This window comes from Protopterus annectens, chromosome 2.part1 (genome assembly GCF_019279795.1).
Source record: "Protopterus annectens isolate FY-2018-M chromosome 2.part1, PAN1.0, whole genome shotgun sequence".
In the NCBI taxonomy this organism is placed as follows: Eukaryota; Metazoa; Chordata; order Ceratodontiformes; family Protopteridae; genus Protopterus; species Protopterus annectens.
Window position 1 is genome coordinate 882004054 of NC_056729.1, and position 23268 is coordinate 882027321.

The window sequence follows — 23268 nt, forward strand, 5'->3', positions numbered from 1 at the left end:
ATTGGGCCAGTAAGAAGCATCTGCATGGCAGAAAGTCCCAAGGATTAGTACAATAACAGTGAAGAACGTCATCTTGTATGCAACTGGGTGTAGTGGTGTTATTCTAGTGGAATGGAAAGCATGCTTACCTACCACTGTAATACTTTTTTAAACAATAGTCCAATACTAAACAATAACATATGCTAAACTATGTATATAATCCCACATCAGTATTTTAGGAGATGTGGCACATAAGACCAGTATGAACATCATCAACAAATATATTACTGCATTCAGCACAAGTGTATTTTTAAGTGCCAAATACCACAGTATTATGCATTATACAGCACCATAAATACCCGCAGTAAGGTTACTTTCATTAAGAGACAAAATAACTAAAGTGAAATTTACAATGAATCAAAAATGAGTCCTGGAGAAAGCTAGAGTTTACATGCAGACAAACTAGTGCTGCTTCCAAGGCACTGACAGAGCCTATGTAAAGTACTAACATCATGGAAATAAAAGTTCTTGCAACATCAAAGTCAGCTGAAAAGGACTTGAATAATTAAACTATTTTCTGCCCCAAACCAATCTTTACTATACAATTGTAGAGGTTCCCTAATAAAACTTTTTGTAAATAAATTTAAACTAAATTGAATCTGTGAATTAAATAGAATAAACATCTATTTCATGTTAAAGACCATAACAAAATCAACTCAAGAAAGCTTAGGACTTGTGTTTTTCTCAGTATCTTGACTAACAAGGTATATTAAAGTACTGTCAAATAAAGGAATGTTACACAACATAATGGTCTGCTTTAATACAAACTATATAATGTCCAAGTCCTTGGACTAATTACAGGCTACTTAACAAGCAATACATAGAAACCGTGAACCAGTAAGCAAAACAGAAGCAAACAACACCCTACCAAGATTACTAATGTTGTTAAATTCATACTGAATTGTGTTACAACTTAAGCTGTAGAAAAATAATGAATATTGTTACCAAATAAAGACATGGTATTATTTTCCATCATATAAATTCTAAAACTGCAAAGGACAAGAAAATACTACTAAACATAGCTGCAGCTGCTTGTCAAGCTTATATAGTTATCTAATAGCATAACAGATTTACAATGCCCAGAAAAGGGTAGAATTTAGTCGTTAAAAGAGGGATTATTTCCATGAAAGAAAACGAGCATATGGAAAGCATGTTTCTTTAAGTTTGTCTTTACTTACCAAAGTTTTAGGAGCTGTGTAGCTGGATAACTGGCAAGGACATTTCTTGTGCCTGGAGTACCCAACAAGTAACATCTTAAGGTATAGTCACAGAAGCGAGCAAAATGTGTATCTGCATAATTATGCAAACCATGGCTGAATCAGTAATTGTGTCAAAAGGCATACCTTCGGGTCTGAAGATCCACTGATTCAACAGTTTTCATTCACCTTTGCAAGTAACTCTTTTTTTAGTTTGGAATCTGTTACATTATTTACACCTTCCAACATATATTCAAAGATGTTAGTTTGAAACTATTGCTTGTGAAATAAGAACTTAGTGCTAAAGTACTAGAGATGTAAAACTTATTAAATCCCTGACCAACAGTCTCCATTCTACAGTAAAGGTTAAAACGTTGTCCCTCTGTAAACAGATATGGTTAAAGTTGCTGGATCCGATTTCAAATTATAAAAAGAAACATTGGTCCTTATTAAATGTATATAATAAATCCACTGACCTCCTAGGTGTGACTATTTTTAACTCTTGTGGCCTACAGTTTCTTCCAAGTTTTGGTAATTGTGAACCATGAAGTCCACATGGGTTCAACCAATGCAATCAAAACAAGCCAACATATATCAAATGCAATTAAGCTAAGTAAGAGCACCAAGCAAGGGTGTAGAAGCACACAGGTTAGTGTTGCTGCCTCTGAGCACATAATACTCTTCAGTTCAGTTCTTGGATGGGATGTCTTCTGTTTGGAGTCTACACATCCTCACTTTGTCTGCATGGATTTCTGCTGGGTGTTTTGGTTTCCTCCTACATTCCAAATATAGTTCATAGGTAGACTAATGATCTTTCAAGTTCTTCAATGGTGTGAATGGTGTGGGTGTGTGTGTCCTGCAATGACTTGTCGCCCTGATCAGGATTAGCTTCACTACCTTGTGCCCACTGAGTGCAAAGTTCAGTTCCACATCTGCAACCCTGAAATGGATGAATCAGATCACAGAATGACTGTAGCTATACCAGAGGTGCTGATGAGAGAGACAATAAAACACAAGGCAAGTCTCTTAGTAGATGACTTTTAGAATTTCCCAACAAAGCTGGAGATTTAGACCTTAACTTATGGAAAATTACATATAACTTTGGAGGACTAAAGGCTTGCATCTTAAATGCCAATAGAACAGATATTCTCAAACTAAACCTTACTTCTTCAAAATATCTACAACAACTTTATCAGTTTAACTGTCAATAATCAGCTATTTGCCGTCTAGGCGTTTATATAATGCTGTCACAAAAGGATGCAGTACAAATATATTTTCATGAAATCATAAGATAGAGATAACAGTGCATACCTACAAAGAAAACTTCTATGCTCCCTACAGAGCTCAGGTTAAAGTTAGTTAGAATCGGGGAGACCTAGAGTTTCTGTTCCATAATTCTTTGAAAGACGTAAACAAAGAGGGATGTCTTCCTATGGCTTCTGAGCATGCGTTTGTTTTCTCTTAAGAAATTTCTGTTACAGACCAGACATAATTTTATCTGGTTGTATTAATAGTCTTATTAAAATTAGCTCTCAGGAGAGGGGGGGACACATGGAAAGGGGCTAAAATGTAAATACACTTTCCTCCTTATCAAATGAAAAAGGAGAACTCATAACTCCCGATGATTTATAAGGGACCTTTGCAGGCATAAATGTGCATAGTGGCTCAATTCAAACCATCAGTCCTTATAAGTTAATATAGCATGTACCAACAATTTCCTAGGTGTAGAATCTATGCCGGTGAGACAGAAAGGGGTGGCACTGGGTAAATGGAGACCACTGGACTCTTCCCACATAACAACCTATGGCTTAGGATTTTGAAGTTCCTCCACAGAAACCAAGGGCTCAGGCTGTACCTTTTTTGGTACCAATGAGGTACCTGTTTAAATTTAATTTTGGGCACCAATGTTGAGTAAAGCACCCCTAGCACTCTATGAACTTGGTTCTTTTCCTGTTTTCTTTAAGACAGTAAAACAGATATGCAAAGTCTAGAGAGAAAACCCATAATGAAGCATGTCCAGATCTGAGGATTTTCACCATGCTGGCTTAGCATATTCTTCTATTAAAGCTCACTTGTCAGCAATCACTGTTTGTCTCTCCTTGAACACACCATTGGTCTCTTGTTTCAAGATCAAACAATTCCTTAAAGGTACCCTTCATATTAAGCCTACAAGAAAATCTATTCCTCCCTCTTAGGACCTTAATTTTGTCCTTGAAAAACCGACTCAGACTCCTTTTGAGCCTGCTTCCTCCTCTTTGCAACACTGAACCAAAAAGCCAGTTTTGTTGGTTGTCCTTACTTCAGCCAAGAGAGTTTCTGAATGCTCTAATGTCAATTCCTTCCTTTTTATTTTTCATAGGGACAGGGTGTCGCTGTGAACTAATCCTTTGTTTATGCCCAAGGTGGTCAAGGAGTTGTCTCATAATCAGTCTATCCAGCTTCCTTCCTTCTTTTTTTCCTTCTCCTCAATCTAGTAATTAAAAGGTTATTCACACCTTGGATCTATATAGACAGCCCAGGTATTATTTGGATAAGACAAAGGCTGTCCACAAATCAAGGAGCTTTTTGATTCTTTTCATAACAGGACATTGGTTTGGTGGTTTCTAAGCAAAACATAAGACAAAGGCCATCTATAAATCTAAGCAGCTTTTGGTTTTCTTTCATACCTGGACATTGGGTTTAGTGGTTTCTACACAGACCATCTGCTTCTGGATTCTAAGGCCATTTCTTTTTGTTATTCTTTTCATGGAAAACAGCTTTCTACACAAGTTCTAGCAGCTCATTCTATGAGGGCAGTGACCTCTACTGGAGCTTTCTTCAAAGGTGTGGATACTTGGTCCATACTTTAAGCTGCTACTTGGTCCTCTGTCCACACTTTTACTAAACATTACAAGTTGGATGTTATTTCCAGAGACAGAACAGGATTTGCTAGGGCCATCCTGCATGGGTTTATAGAAGGCTCTTCTGTGTCTTCATCTAACCATCCTTTACAGTAGATTTGGTAATCTCCAGAATGTTTAAAATACTGCAACAGCATTAAGGAAGAACACAATACAGTTGTGTAAATCTTAACAAAACAGATGTCCTTTTTACTGATGCAGTATTCTGTCCCTCCCTCCAGCCCCCTTTGATTTCTTACTTCTGTTGGGAACTCTTTGCTGGCTGAGGGGTCTGTGACTCTCTCTCTTCTGTTTCTTTTTCCTTATGGATATGCATGTTCTCCTTTCTACTGGGATTGCTCTAGTTCTATTGGGGCACTTCAGTTCTGTGTATGGAATGCATGTATGTCACCTTTATGCCCTACTCCTATGCAGGGAGTATACATCTAATGTATGAAGCTAGGAAGATGTAAAAGCTTTGGCATACTCGCCAGACATTAGGCTATCCCTGGCAGGAGATCCCACATGTTATGAATACTGCAACAGTGAAAGGACATCTACTGTTATGGTAAGATTTTACAAAACTGTACTTTCTTAATGAGCTTTGGTGATTTTTTTTTTCATTTGCAAGGGACACACCGACTTGGCAATCGGTAACATTATTATACATATGTTCACGATGGGTCTTTTGAAATTCTAGTAGAGTAATATATTGGTCTTTGTTCAGATATGAAAATCAGTTCTTTCTGTAAATAAAATGTTTCAACATTAAATTATAGTTATCTGTTGTGCACTAAAATATCATGGGTTTTTATATAAAACAATATATTTTCATAGACCTTGAAAAGAAAGTCATGCACTTTCCAGTATTTGAGAGACACACTGCTAAACGGTTTTAATTTCAATGGAATGCCATTCATTTCTGTGATAACAAAACATTTCCATTTCTCATGCATAAAATGCTCTTTGTATCTGAGCATTCACTTTTATGACAGCATATAATAAACACAATCTTCTCATATAAAAACTGTGCAAAAGTATCCAAATGCTGCAGTGCTATTCTTCGATGAATTACTGGTTAACAGTAGTGATGATGAAGAATAAAACACTCTTGTATCTCAACCCAGTTCTGATCAACCACAATTAAGTAATCAGCAATACAGATGTGGCAGCTTTTCCTGAAAAGCATAGAAGTTTCATACTAATCAGGTTGCAAACATTATGAATTATTAAGAAGTCTGCAGAACTGAAAGACTTAAAAAAAGAAATACCACACATTGCTATACCTTGTTAGAAAAATTGAGAACAGAATTTTAAGGCAACATCATTCCATATATATATAACTCACTTTCAAGGGTGCCAGAACTTGTTAGACATTTGAGATCAATGGCTAGGTTTAAAAAGGACCCAGTGATTGTTGGCCTAGTACACACCTATGATCCTATATACTGGTAGTCTGGTACTGAAAACAGATCATTTGTAATCTACAGCACAACCCTAAAGTCCTAGACTATGAACAGGACTAGATCTAGTTCTAAAAATTATATTATGAAGAATGGTACTGTGAAGCCATGACTACAAAAAATATATTTATTTTGATACAACAGTTAAAGGTGGCATGTTTCTTATAATTCTATAATGCAGTTTCTGAATGCAATTCCCCTGTGATTAATCCAAACTAATGGAGGCTAAAACCAAATGTCAGAGGATTTTTCCCCCACTGGATATACAAATAAAACAGCACTGCATTTTGTCTCTAGAGTTGCACCCCACCTACCAAACACTTGTACAGCTGAATCACATATAGATACTTACGACTTTGACCTCTTAGTGCTGCCTTTTGGCAGCTTTTGAAAAAGTTGCACTGGATTCCTACAAAGAAGCCCACAATATTGAGTTACGGAAACCTGTGATACTACTTGACAGTATTATAGGAACTGATGGTCTTGCTATCATACGAACTACAACTCAGTTTCAGAAATGCACTTACCATAGCTTCCAGTTGTATTGGCACAAATAACAGCCCCAAAATATTCAGGGTAAAATTTTTTCATGCGGGAAATCGATTTCTGACAGGCAACAGTTGGATCTTCTCCCATTCTCATATACTCCACTGCTCGGAAACTAACAATAAAGTCAACATTAAATAAATTAACATGCAATTTCTAATTCATTTCACAGGAAACATACTTCTTTTTGTTGTCATGTTGTGATGAGAGTTTTCTTTAGTTCAAGTAGTTAAACTCTGTTTGGCATGCATACTGTTGTAAGGTTTAAAGACAATACAATTAAATCTGCAGTAAATGCAGTCAGCGTGTGTAAAAAAAACACATATCATTATAACAATGTTCAAGCAGGTTGTGTAGCACTAGACTGTGCAGAAATACCTACACTACATAATAAATAGGGCAATTAATGTCGGCCTTTGTTTTCTCTGAGACAAAAAACACGCATTTCTCGTCAGGAAAAGAGAAACAGCCACACAGCAACCCTAACAGGAAACATTAAAGAAGGCACCCCAACTGAGAATCAAACCAGGGAACCTCTTGCTGTGAGGCAACGCAGCTATCCTTTGTGCCACCCCTTCACACACAAAACAGATAAATTATCAAGGACATAAACCTCCACTGTAAAATCAACAATACTTGCTGCTGAGATAGTTTTCTTACTGTCTGCATTCCTCAATCCTTATCCTTACAAGGGCGATGTGGCCGAGCTTCCTGATGGCTCTCAAGCCCCAAGCTTAATATAACCCTGCGAACCTATGTAAAGAAGATGGGATATGCTTATGAGAAGGAGCCTTACATAAATGCTCTCAAAACTGGCACAGTTGTTGCAATTATGTTCAAAAAGCTATTACACACAGATGGTAGATAAGGGTATTAGGGCCATTCACCCTGCTTTCTTCTTTCCTTCCTTCCTGTAAGAAGTCAAATATACTATTCAATCACTTGATTATTTCTGCAGCTGCATACCCTTATTTCAAACCATCCATTGTATTTGTTCCATCTTTGTCACAAAAATTCAGTAACCATTCTCTAGTGAACTGCTCCTTTGTGTACGGATTATGGGCAAAACATTGTGTTGTGCAGGGCAGACAATGAGCAGCAATGCAAAGTCCTTATTCAACCAGGATGCTGCACAGAGCAGAGAAAGATGGTATCTGGAGTTTGCTCTCATTATGGTGAGAACCACTTTAATGACTGCATCTGCCAGGAGGGTCAAGTTACTGCTCCACACTGATGATGTGACAGATGAATGGCAAAGGACTGAAAGTTCCCCTAAAAGCCTTAATGAGGTGCTTGGGGGAAAAAATATATTCAAGACTGTGTTCGGGAATTTCAGCAGCACTACTGATGCGTGAAAGGACGTTTACAAATCAACTGGTAGAGGTCCATATAATCAGAGGTTTATTTGAAGTGTAACTTCTTATGAGATAACTCAGAAAATACACTTATCCCTTACAGATATTATAGACAAATTCATTTGTCTAAACATCAGCCCATTTGTAACAGTAGATATGCAAATGGCTCTCTAACAGGAGCCTTGCTGTGAGGGTTGGTGATATTTCATTCTCACAAAGGCTCATTACTAGTGGTGTCCCATATGGCTCTGGTCCTAGACCCTCTTCTATTTGATACTTACTTTCCAAACATTAAAGTTTACTTCTTCACCATCCCCAAATGTTGTCAGAGCAAGCTTGAGATGGACAAGACTGTTTGGTACACCCGGTGATCAAGGACAGGCACCCGGAGCAGTAGTTAGCTGAGAGAGAGCTAAAAAGCTATTAGATTACAGCTCAGAAATGTTTGGAAAATAAAAGGCACAGTTTACTTTTTTTAATCAGGAAAGAGTAAAACATGACCCCGTCTAACAGAAAAGCCAATTGTGCAAGCCAACATAAGTTAAAACAAGCTACAACTCATGTACTAAAGTGTGAAGGATTAAGTTCCATGGAGCTCACATGGACCACAAATTAAATCTTGCAAAACAGTTTAAGGTAGTTGATACAGATACAAGTCAATATCCAAGGCTGATTTATAAATTAAAGTACTTAACCAACCAATGAAACCAGGGAGAAAAAAAAAAAAAACTATGTTACTGCTGCCACTACTACTACTAAATGGACATAGGATTTTTTTCTGTTTATGCACCACTGCCTGCCAATATTCAGCCCTCCAGTGAATAATCAGCCCACTAGTTAACCTGTTGGGTGACAAATGATGACAGGTGGCCATAATCTAAGCAGCCATCAAGATTTTTCTCATTTTTAAACCTAACCTCTCACCTGCTGGCCAATATGCATACCTGCATAGGTGAGTGCCTGCTGTGCTTTTCTGTGTGGATGTGCATGCTCCTGTAAATAACTATGAAGACTACCACACCACTGTGGATGGGCAGAGCCAAGCACAACATCCCTAACTCATATGCTGCATGATGTGCACCCCTCTCGATCTCCAGCAAGTGCCAACACTGAAGTGGGCTGGAACATCTCCATCCCTCCAGGATAGACAAGCAGACATCAAATGATCAAGGCCACTATTTTTCTTCCCAGCTCTCCAAGTGATAAATCACCTAATCTCCCTCAGGTCATCTTCTTTGTAGTCAGGGCATGTATGCCTCTATGCTGGGGGAACCAGATTAAAATTTTGATAAAAGTTGCAGATTATTCTCTTTTCCTTTATCCCTTTTTTTTTGGTCCACCACCTGCACATCATTCTTACCAGCTCAGCTCCCAGTGCGCCCCACTGTCCATGCTGGATCTACCAGCTAGTCTCCTATCCCCCTTGAACTTGGTCCATAATTGCTGGTGCTGGTTATTGAGCCTAAGAGCATCCTAGGAGCTCAACTGTCTTTGGTTCCATCCATTTTTTTTATATGCCCCACCCACTTCCCCTTCCTTGCTCATTGAGCATGTCCATGGGCAACTCCACTCAATGGACAATGCCTCCCCTTGGGAAGCATCATTGATGAGCGTCTTCCCACCCAGGATGGGCACACCCATCCCTTCCCACTGCTCCATCAGCCGCCTGAGCTACTAATCGACCCAGGTCAGCTTGGCCATATTCAAGGCATTATCCCCCTATGCAACCAGAGAGGCTTCCTTGATAGATAAGATTGGGTCTATATTAGAAGATCAAAGTTTCAAAACTTAGAATCTGATATGGTCTACACCATATGATCGAAGTTTTGAAACATAGAATCTTTTAACGGAGATCTCCATACAGCACGGAAAGGGAAGATTTCCCTTTTCTGCACTGTAGTGCGATCTCGGAGTTGGTATATTTAAGTAGTGGGGGGTGCAGGGGGGCTTGACCCCCTGCTTAGAGCATTTAAATGGTTTGTTTTTGTAGGTTGTTGTGTTTTATTACATTTTTGAAGTTTCAAGTCTTCGATCATATGGTGTCGACCATATCAGATTCAAAGTTTTGAAACTTCGATCATGTAATATAAACCCATAAGATCAAGGTAATACAGACCAGCACTGCCTACTATGACACAGTTCTAACTATTGGATACACCAGTATTTGATCTATTGGTATCTTTGCTATGATGAGGTGAAAAACAAAATCAAGACCTTAGTGCTGATGTCATTCCACAAGGCCGTATTACTAGCTCTTGCTACTTTTGTATACATATATACCTAAAACTCAATTCCTTCACCATTTGTATGCCAGGAAAATGGAAATACCAAGGTCTAATACACAAGATGCTCCCCTTGGTATTGCTGTGGCCAATACATAAAATTCTGCTTCACTTTTCCATCTCCATCCACAGTTGATACACTCATTTGGTCAATGAACACTGAAATATGATTATATTTGTAGCAAAAGTAAACAATCTTTGTTGTGTTACATCATAACCTTAACTATAACTCTAATCTTAACTGTACAAGTACACTCATAATATTTTACCTTCTAATGCCGTAACATACACACATTCTCAGTTTTCTCTCCATATGGGTGTATACTGTTATTTCTTATGTACAAACCTAACAGGGTGTACTTACTATTTCAACCACACTGTAATGACGCATACACATTTATGTCTTAATGTTTACCGCTACTCTCCGACTTATTTTTGTCTCATTATTTGTATTACTCCTCTGTAAAAACTGTACTGGGGCACCTATTATTACAATATACTTACAATGATTAACACTGATACATTTTATTATATACAATGTTGTGTTATTATACACGCCTACTGTATTATCTGTATGCCTTTAGCGACTTCTGCTAGTTAAAACCTGAGCATGAAAGTATACAACTATATACTTTCAAATACAAATCAGTGAACCTTATCACAGGCAACTATACTGAGAAAACATCAGGATCTAGAGCAATGCCCTAAATAATTAGTTATCAAGTACACCGATAATTCAGTTCTAAAGTACAATACTGGCAAAAAATATGACCTGCCAGCTGCCACTCATTTAAAAATATTAAAACTGGCAAGGAAACTGCACCTATTCTTAAAACAGAATTTGAGTTTTATTTCAAACCAATGTAGCAATAAATCCAGTTCCGATGCATAACTAGACGAAAATAGAACTGTGTAAGTAAACTCACCATAACAGTAGATGTTCAAACAACTGCCGCTGCAGTAACAGAAGATATTTAGGTTATATCCAGGATAGGATATAACAGCTAGCCAACTTCCACAACTTCAGGGCAACCTCCACATGTCCAAACCACTAGCTAAGGAGAGCTAAGAAGTAAGGTTTGGGTGCCAAGCCCTTCGCTGCTTTGTAAAAGTATGTAACAGAGGACCAAGTTGCTGCTTCTAGAATACTTGAGTCCAACCCTTTCCAAAATGCTATAGATGAAGCCAAGAACCTGGTAGAGTGAGCCTTGACCTTGCAGAATAGTTCTGTTGTGCTGAGAACAGCAAAAGGTAATAGTCAGAGACAACACTTTCAAAAATAGCCTGTTTTGACACAAGGCGTCTCCATTTCTTACCTTCTCAAGTAATTAACAAGTGATCAGAAGTTCTGAAAGATGTTTTTTCTGCTAAGATAGTACTCAAGTTGTCTGTGGACATTCAAAGTATGGAGTATCCTTTCTCCCTCATTTTAGGTTCTGGAAAGAAAACAGGGAGATGGATAGATTGTCTTAAATTAAACTCAGATACCACTTTAGCTATAAAGGAAGAATTAAGGAATAGTTCTTAAACCCTATCTCTGTGTAAAATGAGATAAGGGCCACATACCATAAGAGCTTATAACTCGGATACTTATCTTGCAGAGGTCAGAGCAATCAGTAAAACTGTTTTCCATGTTAAAAATCTCAAGTCAGCCTGATGAGCTGGATCAAGCATAAGCTTCTTCAACACAAGAGCAAAATCCCAAGCAGGAGCAACTGGTTTTCTGGGAGACTTGATGCAGAGCTTTTTTCAAAAACATTTTACCATGAGACTGCATTGAAAGAGGATCCATGGGTAGACATGCTGAAATGGCTGACAAATGAACCTTGATAGAGAAGTAAGATGTAGGATAGTAACTCACACAAATACTGTAATACTAGAGAAATTCTAGCCATGAGTGGATCCTGGTTCTTTTGTTAACACAAGCTAGAAAATCTTTTCCATTTGTTAATATGCAAGTTTCTAGTAGAAGGTATTCTTGCCTCCATTAATACATGCTGAACATCCTCAGAAAACAGGGGCCTAATAGGTTTTAAGACGCTATCATTTGAGTAATCAGTTGCAGCTGTTTGGAGTTGAGCTGTATCAACACTCTTGATCTTGTCTAATCCAGTATGCGAGGAAGCTTGTGGTAATTGACCCTGCCCAATTCCAAAAGAAGGAAGATAGTACAATTGTGTAAAATCTTACTATAACAGTAGACATCCTTCTCTTCACTGTTGCAGTACTCCTACTTGCAACAGAAGGGATCTCCTGCCAAGGAGTGCCCAACATTTGGCCAGTATACCAAAGCCTTAGTATTTACAAGTACCATACTTTACACATATGATCCCCACACACAAGGCATACAGCATAAATATGATGTATGGATGCATACGCTTAGAAATGAAAAAGCCTCAAGACGAAGATAATGTCCCTAGGGACAAGGAAAGACATGAGCATCCAGAAGGCAAAAAAGAAGAAAAGTCCCACAGCCAGGATGGCAAGCAAGAACTGCCTAGAGCAGAGGGAGGGAGGGATTGAATGCTGCAACAGTGAAGAGGAGGATAACTACTGTTATGTTACTATGGCCTTCCATATCACTGTTGCAGTATTCACAACAGAAGGGACAGTACAAAAGCTCAACAGGAACTTGGGAGGAGGAAGGCACGAAGTGTCCTCCAGAAACCAATGCAGGATAGCATTGGAAAACCCAGCCCTAGTCCTGGAAACATCCAACTTGTAATGCTTAGTGAAAGTATTAACAGAAGACCAACTAGCAACTTCAGGGATGGCATTGGTATCTAACCCCTTGAAAAAGGAAACAGAGGAGGCAACAGCCCTAGCAGAATGAGCTCTTGCTGAAGGGGAATGGCACTTACCATGAAAAGAATAGCAAAAAGAAATGGCTTTAGAAATCCAGGAAGAGATGTTTTACTTAAAACAGGCAAACCGAAATACCTGGGATGAAAGGAAACAAAAAAGTTTCTCAGATTTGTGAATATCCTTAGTCTTACCCAAATAATATCTGAGCTGTCTATGCAAATCCAAGGTGTGAAGAACCTTCTCAATGGCAGACTGGAGAAGGAAAAAAGGAAGGAAGATGAATAGACTGACAGGTGACTCACCGAACACCTTGGGCATAAAAGAAGAATTAGTATCAAGGGACACCCTTTCTCTGTGTGAAACCAAAATAGGAGGAGCAGCCATGAGATCCTGAAGCTCACTCTCTTAGCAGAAGTAACGGCCAAAAGAACAATCTTCAAAGTACACCACTGTAGGGAAGCTGAAGCAGCAGGTTCAAAAGGAGCCAGAGTCAGATTTTCAAGAACAAACGTGAAAGTCCCAGAAAGGCAGAATAGACTTCAAGAGAGGTCTGATATGAAGGACGCCTTTAAGAAACTGCTTGACCTCAAATTAATAGGCCAAAGGCAGACAAGCAGAAATGGCTAACGGGTGATCTTTAACTGAAGAATATACTAATACAGTATGGAGCAGATCACACAAATAAGACAGAACCATAGGAACTTGAACAGAGAAAGGATCCTGGTTTTGAGATGGGCACCAGACAGAAAATCTTTTCCATTTGGACAAGTGTGATTTCATGGAAGTGGGCTTCCTGGCCATTTGCAAGTCCCAAATCATGTCTTCAGAAAAGAGGTGCTAAAAGGTATCAAAACCCAATAATCTACAGTATCATCTGAAGAGTTGACAAGTGAGGAAAGATAAGAGATCCTTTGTCTTAGGTGCGTAGATCCAACTGGTGAGGTAACTTGTAGTGACAGCCCCTGGCCAAGTGGGGAAGAAGGCAGAACCACTGCTGTTTGAGCCAAAAGGCAGTCAGTAGCAAGATTTTGAGAGAGTCCTGCATGATCTTGTTCAAGGCTCTGGAAGCAGAGGAAGGGGAGGTAAGGCGTACAAAAACACCCCCTTCCAAGGAAAAAGCAGGATGTTCACTTTCCAAGCCAGAAAACTTACGATTCTAGAACAGATTGTCTGCTTAGTGGGAGGCAAAAAATTTATCTGACGAATGCCCCACTGATGGACAACGTCCAGAAACACATCTCTGTGGAGCATCCATTCATGAGCTTGTGTGCTGGACCTGCTCAGGGAGCCTGCCACCCAAATAATGCAAAGAGGGAATATAAACTGCCTGAAGAGTCACTTGATCCTGGACAGCTAGAGCCCAGATCTGAAGACTTGGTCTGCAAATAAGATAGGACCTTGTACCACCTTGCTTGTTGACATACTACATCACTGTGGTGTTGTCTGTGAAATTTTTGTGGGGCCCAGGAAGAAAAAAGGGATGAAAAGCCTGAAGAACTAGAAGCAGGGCCCTCATTTCCTTTAAACAGATATCGTCTGACCTCTGATGAGAAGGCCAGAAACCCTGAACTTTGAGAGAACTGGATGACCCCCCCCCCCATTTGAAATATCTGTAAACAACTCTCGAGTTGAGGCTGGGGCTTGGGAAGGAAGCCTTGGATTGGGATAAAGCTGATGAATCCACCACTGTAGCTCAAGCATGAGAAACAGGAGGAAGGGCATTATAAAGTTCAAGTGGTGGCAATGTTGAAGCCACACTGACTTGAGGTATAGAGGAACTCCTTGGCCATGATGGACTCCAGAGGAAGGACAGACTGGAAAAAAGCAATAAGAGACAGAGCCTTGGGGGCAGGTAGAGATCCCAACGTGGGAATGGTCTGGATTCTGCAACCAAAGAAAACATGATCCTGTTTAGGAATCAGAACTGATCTTTGAAAGTTTATGGTAAACCCCTGACTCTGCAAAAGGGAAAGAGCAAACTGAAGATCCTGAAGCAAAGCCTCGGGGAAGATGCTTGAATGAGCAGATTGTCAGGATAAGGAATGATCTTGAACTCCTCTCATCCTACAAAAAGCAATGGTAGGAGTGAGGCATTTGGAAAATACCCTTGGGGCAGTAGAGAGGCCAATGGGCAAAGAACTGAAAATGCAAGAAAGAAACAGAGAAACGTAAAAATGTCTGAAAAAAGGGGGTAGGTGGAGATATGCAGGTAGGCATCCTTAAGGTCCAGAGAGACCAGAAAGTTTTGGGGAGGAGAAGAGGAAATAAAGTTTGAAGAGAAAACATCCAAAAAGGGGGAATCTTAAAGGTGTTGAGCTGGGAAAGATTCAGAATGTGTTCTCCAGGTGCCCTCCATCCTGGGAACCAGAAACATTCTGGAATGAAACATCCTCCCCACCTGGGTCAGGGGTACAGCTTGAATGGTGGCCTGAGTCAAACGAGAATGAAGTACTTCTGGGAAAAAAGGAAGGTTGTTTCCAAGGTGGTTGACGGATGCCCAAAAAAGGGAGGAAAGTATTTCCAAACCATGAAATACTCCAGGTGGATGACAGAACCCAAGAGTCTGTTGTGATTCTCAACCAGTTTGGGAGAGACAGGGAAAGATAAAGGGACCTGGCTGAGGGAAAGGGGAAGCAGACTGTCATATAGAACTTGGCTTGGCCTGAAAGGAAGGTTTATGTGAAGCAGAAGTTTGAGTAAACAACAGGATGCACACTTTGCACATTCTTTTTACCTTTAGGTGGATGGCAAGACTGCCTGAGAACAAAGGCAGATTTAGACAGGTAATTCCTTTGGAACTTAGGAATAGGGGAATCAAAAATATGTCTCAACTCCTGTAAGGCCTTGCCCTAATCCCAAAGAGACTTGAGAAGGTCAGCAGCAGCAGAACCAAAAAGATTTTTATTGTCCACAGAAGCATCCAACAACTTGGCTTTAAAGTCATCAGGAAGAGCCTGAAGACAAGTCAAGAGTAATGCCTCATAACAGAACCAAATGCAGCCACTCTGGAAGACGCATCAGCTGCAACATAACTGCACTTAATCAAATGGCAGGCAACTTGAGTGGTGGAGCCTAGTAGAGAGAAAGGGAAGATGCTTTCTGCAAAATAACATGAGAAATGAAAGCCAAAACATACCTAGTCATATGAGCCTGGTAGTTAATAGCTCAAAAGGATAAGGTGGCAGCAGTATAAACCTTCTTCCCCAACCTCTTCATTGCCCTACTATTGTTATCAGATGGAAGTAACTTGGCAGAGGGTATGGCTGAAGAGACAGATACTACAGAATGATTAGCAGAAGGACCTTTATACAAACAGTTACATTCATCAGGCACCCTATAAAATCTGTCAGGTTTCTAAGCAGCAGGGGCCAAAAACTAGAAGCCACAAAGGCTGCAGAAAAAGTATCGGGGAGAGCAACCAAAACAGGAAAAAGAGCAGAGGGTTTGGGAGACTCCATCTGAAGGAGTCCATAATACCATTTTTGGAGATGAAACCTGACAACAGTCTCATTTAAAGAACTCCATCATACAGGTAACAGTGTCTCCTAAAAGAGAGTTCCTCCAAGGGAGAGTCTAGACTAACAGAAGCCTCCTCTTTTGTAATTCAAGCGTGAAGGGATTTGAAAAGAGTAAGCTAAGGAATCTTCTCCAGAATCCTGATCCTCATCAGAGGAATCCAGATCCCTAGGTCTTTTAAGAGAATTGGAAGACCAGATAGGATTAGGGATAGACACCCCTTGGGGAGGCTTCAAATCCATTAGAGCATTAAGCAGCCCCTGCATGAAGTCCTGCCATTTATGTGGGGATCTTTAGGTGGCAGGGGAAATATGCTGGCAATACTTTTAAGCATAGTTGGGATAACCTCTCATACTAAAATCTACAGAATCCCCCTCTGTCCCTCAGATATAACCAGAAGAGGTTCCCCTTCAATGTCTGGAGTGACATCTGTAAAGCCTACAAGGATGTGTGAGAAGCTGAATTCATACTGGCCTCTGATGAGGTAATGATATAAGAATCTAAAACAACCACCAGACAATCCTTCAGGCTTTCACCAGCCTCAGGACAGACATCCGGGGCAGGCTGGACAGCAGCTTCATCAGACCTAAGCTTTTTTTGGCCATTTTCTTGGCAAATGGCCAACCCTCAGGATGGAAAGACTCTGCCATAGCACCTTAAGCCAACAGCTTATGACATTCGTTTTCAAGGTAAAAAGACAAGAAGGACAGATGACTCCTTAGGGTCTTCATGACAGCTGCTTGTCGGACTGAACACTGCGTAAGGTTGTGGGAAGAACCCAAACAAAAGAGGCACTGGTCGTGATAATCTTTATGGGATATCCTCCTCCCACACTGATACTTTCGGTTTCTGGATAACATGAAAACAATCAATACTAAATAAGAAGATAAGGAGAACCCCCCCAATAGGGCACTTATCTGAAAAAACATTTCAGTAAAGGCATTCAGACTGGTGGCAAAGAAGCTGAGTGTGTGAGTTTGTACATCACCTTTATGCCCTATGCCTTGTGTATGGGTGAATTACAGTACCTGTAAATACTAAAGCTTTGGTATACTGACTGGATGTTGGACTCTTCTTGATAGGAGATCCTTTCTGTTATGAATGCTTCAACAGTGATATGGATCCTACTGTTGCCTGATCCAGAAGATAATCACCACAATCTTTGCAGAGTCCGTCTGAATATTTACAAGTACTCTGAATATCAGTAGAAAGGGTAGATAACTATATGGGAACATTTCTCTTCAAGGAAAAGAAAAAAAAAGGCTTTTGTTTTCTAGTCTGTCTTGCTTGCATGGAATCCTGAAACAGAATTTTGCCAGTTAAGAGAGAAGGCAAAAATGGGTACCTAAGGAATTCCCACAGATGGATCAAATCCTGAAAGGCCTCCTATTACATTTTCTATTTGTGAGGGTCTGCCCTGGTTCTGCTCAGCTTGTCTGGCACACAACTTTGCTGTATAGCTATATCCCATGCTAACATGGCTGTCTGTGTAGGGGATAAGATCTTGTCCACCTTGCTAGTACATCAATGTGGTATTATCTGTAAATACTTGAAGAGGTCCTGGGGACCACAGATGATTCAGAAAGCTGAGGACATTTAAAAGAGCAACCATCTCTTTAATGGTTATATATTTTGGACTGTCTTTTTTGTCCCAAAGACCCTGTACCTTTTATGCTCATTGATAACTGCTCCACAATCAAAGTCCAAAGTGCCTGTTGTGACTGACTTCTTTGGAATAGCAGAGAACTACAGACATGGATTCTGAGAAATCTGCTGTCTTTGCCGTTTGATTTTCTTCTTTACAAACCCAAGAATGGAATTTGAAAAAAACAGTGAGTGCTGATGCTGCGACCAAAATGATTTCAGATACCATTGTTTCCATCTCATGTGGAGTCCTGGAAGAGGTATTATGAGACTCATGGGTGACAAGAGACAAAATCCTGAAGAATTCCCTCACTGAGACCAAAGTCTTCGTGGAAAACCACTGGAAGGAATCTACATATAGATCTGTTTTTTTTCATGTGAAAGAAAAGATCTTTGTACTGAGGTATCTAGCAAAAACCCCGAAACACCATCCCATGAGAAATATTCAGAAAAGACTTTTGAATGCTCCCTTGTAATCCCAGCTTGTGTGGGAAATCTGTAGGAGACAGATTCCTGATATTTTTGTTTAACATGATAATACAATGATTACTACAGAGCACAAATTCACAAACACTGAGTAATCAGAAAAGGTAGATAATCCCATAGACAATTGATACAATATGTAAATAATATTATCAAAGCAGAAAATCAAATGTGAATTACTTTTTGTAGTAAATATGAGAGGGAAGCAGCATGTGAAAAGAGATGATCAAAGTAGAAATGATGCAGGTGAGCAGGGAGTTAAGTTAAAAATGTCCAGATGGGGAGAATTCAAAATTGCATTTTTGACATCTTCTGGGAGGTTCTGTGAACGGTCAAGCAAACCTCCTTAAAAACAGTTCCAGTGGCAGCAGCATTGGATGCAAAATCTACAATCATAAAAATATTTTAAATAATTAATAGCGACTTGAGAAATAGCAGAAACTAAACTAAAAATGCAGATTTTTCCTCACAAGGAGAAAATTATGCCAAAACCTTCCTCATACTTATGCAATTAGTCAGGTTAAACTTCAACATATGAGCCTGGCAGTTTGAATTTTAAAAATCAAAGTTGCAGAACATATATTTTTTCCCCTAAAGAGATGGAATAGATTTAACAAAATGTTAGCAGCATCTGTTTTTACTGAAGTTATAGATCCTGAGTCAGTTCTGGGACTGGTGTACAGAGACAAGAAAAATTAGGAAATTTATACAAATTGTCAGCATTCTTAGGAACAGCAAGCTGTCAGGCAATTTGCATGCTGTGACAAAAACATTCTCCAAGACTGACAGAACTGGAGGGATAGGAGAAGGTTCTGAGAATTCCAGTTGTAACAAACCATTTAATTCAACCTGAAAACAGTTTCAAGAGAAAGAGAATCCTCCACAGAAAGAATCAGATACCACACCCACTTCAGAATCTGAATCAGAAAGCTGGGGAGAAAAAATATGCACATCTGTTGTCCTTCAAAATCCCCTACAGATTCCATTTTGTGAACCTCTTCAGGGAAAGAGGAATCCTTTTTGTTGTACCAGAAACTGTCTTAGGGTCAAAGGCTTGCACAAGACTCTGAGCAAGGCTCAATGAATCACTCCTATCCATAGTAACTGTCACAGCAGAAGATAAATGTTTAGTTTTCAGTCTGTTTTTGACAAGAATTTATGAAGAAGGAAAAAAAAAAAAAAACAGACCCAGTATTGCCAGCAAACATTTCCTCAAGGATGGCCACAACATTCTGGTTAAGCAGAGGCACATTCTGTGTCCTTTCTCCCATGACCAAAAACAGTTGCGCTCCCTTGGCCACTGAAGGGGACACCGACAGCCACAGAGAATGTGGCTAACCCTTGGTCCATTATGGCTGTATGGACTGCATTAGAGGTAACCAAAGAAAAAATTAGTGGTCTGGGGAACCAGCTTTGCCCACAACAGATTCATCTACCCGTGGCTGAAGCAAATTACCAGCCTGCTATGATGGCTAAAGGCTGCTTAACAATCTTTCTTTCTGTGGCTGGAAGAAGGACTGACAGACTGGTAATTTATTCTGTGGTCAAGCCAAATACGGTGCTCGTTTCTCAGGGAAACTTAGCAGCAAAAATTTGGTATAATAAGAAAAAAGCAAAAAAAAAAAGGAACATTTTCCCCAGAAAAAACACTGTAAAATGCACTTCAAATACTTGCCCGCCCAAAAAGTAAAACAACCACAGTCTCTCCAAAGAAAAAAGTACTTTTAAACAACTTTTAACGTTTTACCATAAAAGTAAAAAAATGCATTGCCATTTAAAAGTTCATGAAAGTCACAACACAGTCAACAAAAATAGTTTCTCCAGGCTTAAAAGTACTCCTTTAAAATAAACGTAAATTTTCTGAAGTAAAACAGTAATGTGAAAGTTTTTTCTCTGAAAACAACTTCTGTCCAGCAATGGAACAGTGTCAGCAGACTGTCATTCCTTGAAAGCCTGCATAGGGGCATTCTTTTTTGCAGGAAAGCTCTGAAGGGCTTGACACCCAAACCTGACTTTTTAGCTAGCTTAGCTTTGGAAGCTGGTTGGTATTATTACCTATACAGCTTAGGCTACTGCAACATCTATCATAATGATGAACATCTGCTACTTTTCTCCTCAAGTGGCTGTAGATTCTGGTTGTGGAGGTTAATGTCAGGGGGACATAGGCCAAATCTGAATTTGCATAACCAGTTCATTAACAATAGAATGCCTTTCCTTAGCAATGATCATGTTAGTCACCCTGCTAGACAGGGGTCCAGGGAAGTAAATATTGTGGGAAGAAATATCCATGGAATTGTTATGGCTAGGCTTGTATAGGCCCTAGGGCCAATAGCCTAGTACCAACCTATGAGCTAAAGGTATGACCCTGAGTTGCATAGCCTATTTTTTTCAGAATTGTAGCTAGAATCATATTAAATTACTCTTTCGTATCTAGTCAAGTACTTTAAGGAAGTTTGGTAATAGCTCCCTTATGGGTCAAAGCCTCACCAATCAACATGTGCACAAAGTAGTACCTTGCTGTAGATTGACCATTTTTTCTTTTAATCGTCCTAATGAAAAATGGTGTTCCAAAGTCAGGTAAAAAGAGTATGATTAGTAGATGGAGTGTCTGTAGGAGCTGGCTAGGGAAAATGGGAGTGAGTGGCCACTGCCAGCTTGCTCACCTGGGGGGGGGGGGTAAAGTGGCTCTGACTCACTATATGGGTGGAATTCACTATATGGATGACACTTGGCAGGAAAACTAAGAGTTCATCTAGTGGAATTCCAAAATGGTCAAGCCCAATCCAGTACATCTGCACTAGGCAGTCAATGGAAAATTGGCATGTGGAGGCATACCTTCCTTTGGGAAACAGTGACTGTGGGTTTAAAGGAGCTGCTGAAGAGGGAAAGAGTTGCTCCCAATGGTACAGAGTAGGCCACCACACCACGGTCAGCAAGTTGACTCACTCTCTACCACTTGATTCTCACCAGGGAATGGAGGACTGAAAAGGATTCCTGGGTAGGAATGGGCTGTAGTGCTGCCATCTAGTCTGGGAATACCCAGTCCCTGTTCCAAAGAATGAATGGGCATGTGGATGAAGGTAGGGGACAGGAGTCATTAGGGAGGGCCAGGGCTGGGGGGGGGGGGGCAAAAAAAAATGCTGGTCCAGACTTGCTCAGATGATAGACAGACTTCTTTCACAAATAAGGTAACCGAAAAAAGAAAAAAGCTGCACATATCCTTATGAACAGGAGACCTGGATAGCTCTCTTGCAGCATTGCTGGTCTATCCAAAGCTTCATAGGGCAAACCTTGATAATACTGCTGTTGATTTATTAAGAAAATCAACTGAAAAAGAATTACAAAAGCAAAAAAGAAAGTTATGTACTTAATCATAACATTAGATCTGTGTTTGTCATATTCCATCCACTCTTCTACATATGGGTCTCGGATCAGACATCAGATGTGCCTTCAGCTGCTTCAATGCTTAGGATCTGGTGCTCAGGCTCCTTCTCCTACCCATAATCCCCCTATGTCATAGGTACTACCTCAGATTGAACTTACACCTACTAAAATGCCTGACCAAAGTCTTGTTCAAAGATGAAGAAAGAAAAACTAGGAAGAAACACTGGCTAAACTCGAAGACTCAAGGCAAGTCACTCAGAAATGCCATAGGTGACATCTGCTGACAAAATAATATCATATGAAAAACACTAAGAATGGATGGAAGGTAACAGAGGAATGGATAGAATATGACAATACAGATCTAACTTTATGTCAAGTACAAAAAGTTCATATCTGATGTTGTCTATCTGTCCATTCCTCTATATATGGGGGGGCAGTCCCTGGCTACTTGAACACTTGAGGGCCTCCAGGAAGGATATTGCTGTGTACAGCTGAGCCAAAATAAGCCCTGGCTCTAAAATAAATGTCCAATTTATAAGGAGAAATGAATGTGTACTTTTGATAAAAGTAGCTGCAGCACAAATATCATTGATAGGGACACTGGAGAAAAAGAGCTGGATGAGGCCACTGATCTACCGGAATGGCCTTTGGATTTTGAAGCCAAAGATAAAACTTTTTGTTGATATGTATAAAAGAAATACACTGAATCAACCATCTAAACAAGAAGTCTTTGATATGGCCTATCCTAATTTAGTCTTGGCAAAATAAATGAATAGTTGCTCAGATTTCTTGAAAAAGGCAGTTCGATGCAAATAGGAACGCAATTGCTGGTGAACATTCAGCAAGTGCAAAGTGTATTCACCCTTGTTGGAGAAATTCGAAATGAATACTGGCAAATTTATGGCCTGATTGATGGAGGAACAGTGCCACCTTCGGGAAGACAGATTAGTTCACAAACAGACTCTGTCTTTATGAAAAATCAAATATGGAGGTTTTGAATAAAGTGCTTGAAGTGCAGAAATCCTTTCTGAGGTAATGGCTAGCAAAAGTAAGGTCTTCTATAACACGTACTTCAAATCAACTCTAGCAGCAGGTTTAAATGGGGGGTTTGTCAAAGACTGTAAGGCAAATGTAATATCCCAAAGTGGAACTGGATCTCTGAGAGGAAAATGTAACAGGGAAGTACCTCAAAGAAAGGCTTTAAATAATCTGAGAGAAGCTATGGGGGTGTGTCCTTCTCCTACATGAAAAGCAAAAATCGCTGCCAGTTGTACTTTGATAAGGAAATAGCTTGGTCCCCCTGAAAAAGATGAGCCAGGACATCCAAAATTGTAAAAAGGGAAGCTAAAAAGGGGGGTCAAGAGCTTTTTCTGCTGCCTAAATAGAAAATATTTTCCATCCGCTTTTATGCATCTTCCTAGTAGAAAGCTTCTGAGAGGAAGACAAAATGTGAACAATGGAAAGGGAAATCTGTACCGTTGAACCAACACTGGAATTGGAGAAACCATGAAGTCAGTTTGTGTATGTCAAGATGAGGCTCTTCAGACGAGTGAGTTATCAGATTTGGGTCAGAGCCTAATTCTCAAGGCAGGTGAATTAAATGAAGCCAAAGGTAGGGAAACCATGCTTGTCAAGGCCAATGAGGGGCTAGGAGGATGACAGAAACCTTCAGCACC

The 23268-nt window shown here is 39.8% G+C and overlaps 1 protein-coding gene across 1 annotated transcript in view; it reads right to left on the reverse strand.

Moving 5' to 3' along the window:
• The window catches only part of AGA (aspartylglucosaminidase), a 293146-nt gene that overhangs the window by 101449 nt on the left and 168429 nt on the right, over positions 1 to 23268 (reverse strand). Inside the window, exon 13 of the mRNA XM_044062526.1 lies at positions 6105 to 6238. Coding sequence (XP_043918461.1) covers positions 6105 to 6238 — 134 coding nt within the window. The remainder of the gene's footprint in view (positions 1 to 6104; positions 6239 to 23268) is intronic.